At 40.5% G+C, this 5,142-nt stretch overlaps 1 protein-coding gene across 1 annotated transcript; it reads left to right on the top strand.

Annotated features, from left to right (window-relative positions):
• Positions 1-2,753: 2,753 nt before the first annotated feature.
• LOC128638135 (olfactory receptor 11A1-like) lies at positions 2,754-3,794 on the top strand. The gene has a single exon (XM_053689997.1). The coding sequence runs from the start codon at positions 2,754-2,756 to the stop codon at positions 3,792-3,794; it is 1,041 nt and encodes a 346-aa protein (XP_053545972.1).
• Positions 3,795-5,142: the final 1,348 nt, after the last annotated feature.

Raw genomic sequence — 5,142 nt, 5'->3', positions numbered from 1 at the left:
GCTGGTAGTCATTCGAGCCGAGTCAGGAGCCAAAGCAAATAGTCAGACGAGCCGAGTCAGGAGCCAAAGCGAATAGTCAGACGAGCCGGAATCAGGAACAAGGAGAATAGCATAGTCAGGAACAAGCCAGGGATCAGGAACCAGGAGGGACGTCAGACAGCCAGGTAATACACAGGAGCTCTCACAAACAGGTCTGAGACAATGCAAGGGCAAAGCATACTGAACAGAGGCCCTTTAAATAATAAGTGATGACATCACAATTCTGAGACTGCATCCTGTCTCACATGGATGATGTACAACCAGTCTAGCCATAAAAGAAAGTGCAGGAAATGAGCAGCATCACACAGTATGCACCAGAGTCAGCAAGAGAGGTGAGTAAAATGGCTGCCAGCAGCACATGGCAAACAAAACAGGGAAAAATCTCTGACAGCGTCCCAGCAACTGGAGGCAGGTAAAGGGGTCAAAGGTGGTCACTGAATGTTTTAAGCATATAGAAGGTCCAGTGCAAGGGCCATGTAAAGGACTCAGCAGCTGCTTCTTACCTGCTCCGGTAAATACCCCAGTACCATGATTGACTGCATTCCACACTCCTGGATCAGGACCTTAAACTGCACAAGGATCAGGACCTTAAACTGCACAAGGCTAGCAATGAGCTTCTATACCAGACTAAGCTTGTAATGATAAGGCAGATTGCAACTCCAGCTTTGTAGCTCACTCTGGTGTCCATCTGTTGCAATAAAGATAAGCGCAGCTTGAGGGGCGTCAGAGTTGTAGTGCTATGTGTACCGGATTATTTCAAAGTGAGCAGTGCACAAACATCACATGTAATAGAAGTACGTACATTATAAATGGGACAGGTTCCATACACACTGTTGCAAGCTAAAACAGAAGCTTCATAAATTGCCACCGCTCCAAGCTGCCGCCATAGGCAGTAATATGCCCCTGCCCACAACAGAACATGCAGCTGACCTGTACTCTGCGTTACTGGCTGCATTCTGACAGCTCCTGCCCCACAGCCTCCTTTCCCGCTTAGCAACCAGCAAATGTTTCAGAGCATTGCCATGGTAACCCGTGGCAATTCTCTGATTTAAAACTGTTACGGCTTGGGAGGAGCCTAGTCAACCATTGGTACGTGACCGGAGTGGATGACGTCTGCATCTCACTCGCACAGGCTGAACTGTGCGATTAGGGATGTATAGGAGCTGGGTTTAGAGCAGCGCCTGCAGGCTGTTTTAAATAAAGTGCAGAGTTATGCCAGGAATCTAGACACTACTGCACGTGCGGTTTAAAAAAAAAGCATTTTTTTTCTTTTTCTAAACAGTCTGGCTTGCTTTTTTGGTGAGTAATTAAATATCATTTTTCCAATAGGGGGGCTATTGGAAAAATTATATTTTATTCAGCCAAAAAAAGTTTTCCTTTTGTCTTGGGGGGGGGGGGGTCACGTGCGCCTGTGCACATATAGAAGAGGAGCCGGTACTGGTTCAAGGGGAAAGCAATGGAGTTAGGAAAGGTTAGTGTTAGTTGTATGCATCCCTGAATAGAATAGTCTTTAGGGAGTGCTTGAAGCTGTTAAAACTAGGGGAGAGTCTAGTGGAGCGAGGCAGAGAGTTCCTCCCCAAGAGAATACAAGAATCCCTGACATATTCATACCGCTAGCAGATCATTACGCTGACTCTTCAGAAGAATATATGGGAAAATTCAACTGGCTCTTTGGTTCTTATCTGCTTCAAAAGCTATGTTTTTACACTTCAGTAGCAATGGTTTCTTTACTTGTTGTAGGGATTGTTAATATTATTAGATGTAAGAACTGTTCTGTGAATAGATGCACTGGGGCCCATTTAACAAGCTCCGTATGGAGCTTGTGGGCCCGTGTTTCTGGCGAGTCTTCAGACTCGCCAGAAACAGCAGTTATGAAGCAGCGGTCACAAAGACCGCTGCACCATAAACCTGTCCGCCTATTAAAAACCGGGCACAAATTCATCAAAATGGACCTTCACTTTAAAGGTTTATTTGTACTGTCTGCTAGAAGCTTTATGTATCGGTCATTACTGTCTTATGTTGGGGATGGGTTTTGGATACAGCTGTTGATTGTGAAGAACAAAATATTATGTAAATAAATAAAAAAACAACTAAATTGACGTGCAAAGAACAAACATCAATATAGCTTCAAGCACAGTCATAAGAAATGGTTCAACAGTGAAATAGTTAGACATTTAATGCAAAAAAGCTGACTTGATATTGATGAAAGATACAGCATTAAGGAGCTTATTAGTTTAAAAAGAAATCACTTACAATAGAAACAATTGAATTAAACATTTGAGGAACATAATGATCTTTTTAAGATGTAACTGAAACCAGAAAGTATTTCCGACTACTATATTAATGACTTATTTTAGCAAATCTTCTGCAGGGAAGTGACAGGGTCACTGCGTGAAATGATATAAGCGTCTGGTTTACAGGAAATACAGCACTGCCAGACTACTCAGATATGCTTTGTATAAAGCACCTAGAGCTACAAACTAAGCTTTGCAGTGACCATATTTACACCTGCAAGTTGTCTGGAGTGTGGAGCCTGTATCCTATCTGAGCTGTATGTCCTGCACTTGAGCAGCTCATGTTAATTTGTTTCCATCTATTCTATAATTCCCAGAGACAACATCCTTTGTACATGAAATATCCTAGACAACAATTAATTATGCAACATACAGAACCTAAACTGCAATAACCAACCTTGAATTAACCCAAGTCACATAATGAAGCAGCAGAATGTCAACTGCACAGGAGCAATCTATACACTAGGACAGCCATGCACAGGAGCAATCTATACACTAGGACAGCCATGCACAGGAGCAATCTATACACCAGGAAACAACCAAACACTCACTGAATTTCTTCTTCTTGGGTTTGGGGATCTTCATGGCTTCTGCAGCTGGTTCTTCATCATGTGCTTAATGGTTTATGCTCTGACAATTTTTGGAAACATGATAATTATCATTATAGTGTCAACCAGCCATCTTGTAGAGTCACCTATGTATTTCTTCCTGTGTTTTCTTTCCCTATCAGACATTGTGCTTACAACAAACATTGTCCCACATTTATTGCACATTGTTATAAAAGAACAAGTCACTGTGTCATTTATTGGCTGCATCACACAATTCCAGATGTTTGGTTCCTCCACAGGTACAGAATGCCTTCTGCTGACGGTGATGTCCTATGATCGGTACCTCGCCATCTGTAACCCCTTGTGTTACACATCCATAATGGGCGCCCAGGTTAAACATTATCTAGTCATCTGCTCTTGGATTCTGGCATTTGCCATTACATTAACAATCTCTGTTCTCGTGGGTGGGTTACATTTCTGTGGCCCTAATGTGATTGACCATTTTTTCTGTGATTTCGGCCCCCTTATCAAGCTTTCATGTTCTGACACTTACCTACTAAAAATCATAGACTTTGTGGTTACAATTCCTGTAACTATATTCCCATTTGTTTTTATAATTCTCAGCTATTTGTCTATCTTTATTGCTATCCATAGGATTCCATCTACATACGGTAGACTTAAAGCCTTCTCTACCTGCAGCAGCCATCTGACAGTTGTGTGCACATTTTATTTATCTCTCATTACTATATATATAATCCCAGCAGCTGGGCACTCAGTCATTGCGCAGAAGATTCTGTCCTTCCTGTACACAGTGGTTACGCCGTTGCTTAATCCCTTGATATACAGTTTACGGAATCAAGAGATTAGACTAGTGCTGAAGAAAATGGTTTGCAAGCTGTGGAATCAGGAATAAAAATGCTCCTTAGAAATAAACATTTGTGAAATGATGAACAGAATAAAGTATCACATTCTCCCTTTTCCCATTGCTGGTTTATCTGGTTAGTTTTAAACCGTACAGCCCGCCACGTACAAAGATGCTACGGCCTCTCACTTAATGGTTTCAATAATTACAGGGACACGCTAGTGTAAAAATAAAATGTTCTATTATGTTACAGTGTTTAAATGTAAACTAAATTCCTGTTTGTTATTATACACATAGTACTGGCACTCTGCTGCACCACTTTAGATAAGGATACACCCAATGGACCAATCAGGAGAAAGTGTGCATAAGTATGCTACAATCTAGACTGGCATGGGGAGATTCTGTTGTGCAATGTTTAGCCCATATTAAGGGTTTAAACACAGAAGAGTGCAATGTAAATTCACACTAGAATGTCTATTCAAGAAGTTGTACCAATCTAAAGCATTACCTGTGTATTACCTATAGACTCAGAGATCCTACTGACACTCATATTAGGTGTCAGGCATTTCATTTAAACCCCTGTAGCTATTAACCTTCCCTCATGCTACACTATAGACCAACAAATTATAGCCAGCTGCCACAATTAATCCTACCCAGCTGATATATAGATAAACTGTATATACAGTACTGTGCAAAAGTCTTAGGCCACCACTAGATTTGTTGTTTTAGCAATGATATAATGACTATATATAATTATTTCTCAGTCTGTTTATTAGACTAAAACCAGAAAATACAGGATATTTGTATGCAGTATTAAAAAAGAATAAAATCTGTAAAAAAAAAAAAAAAAAAACGCAGCTTCTATAGGCTAAAGTGGCAAGTATTTAGTGTGACCCCCCTTCTTACACTTCAGGTAGGAACCTGGTTCTCGTAAAACCTAAATGGAATGGAACCCTAATTATTGTCATTGCTAACACCTGTATTTGTCCTACTATTTTATGTCAAAATGACTGCTGTGAAAAAGGTCTATTACACCGGGTTTATGCAAGACATGATTGAGCATTACCTATATATGTTGTATGAGTTTAATTCATTGGAAGCTTGCAAATAAGACCAACTTTCAATCACATTATTCCATTCAAATTGCCAAAGATCACAGAATTTGACAGACATAAAATCATACTTTTGCATGTTGTTCAGCAAGGCCACTCTCAAAGGGAAATCAGCAAACAAACTGGATACTCAAGATGTGGTATTCAAGCTGCTATAGAGAAATTTAAATAATTAGGAGAGATCAAGGACAAAACAGGACTGGAAGGCCAAGAAAACTTACAAAATCTGATGAGAAGTTTCTCAGAGTTTCTTCTTTGAGAGACGGGAAGAAGTCCAGCAAGGACCT

Source organism: Bombina bombina, chromosome 8 (assembly GCF_027579735.1).
Source record: "Bombina bombina isolate aBomBom1 chromosome 8, aBomBom1.pri, whole genome shotgun sequence".
Lineage (NCBI taxonomy): Eukaryota > Metazoa > Chordata > Amphibia > Anura > Bombinatoridae > Bombina > Bombina bombina.
This window is presented reverse-complemented; position numbering and strand designations above follow the sequence as displayed.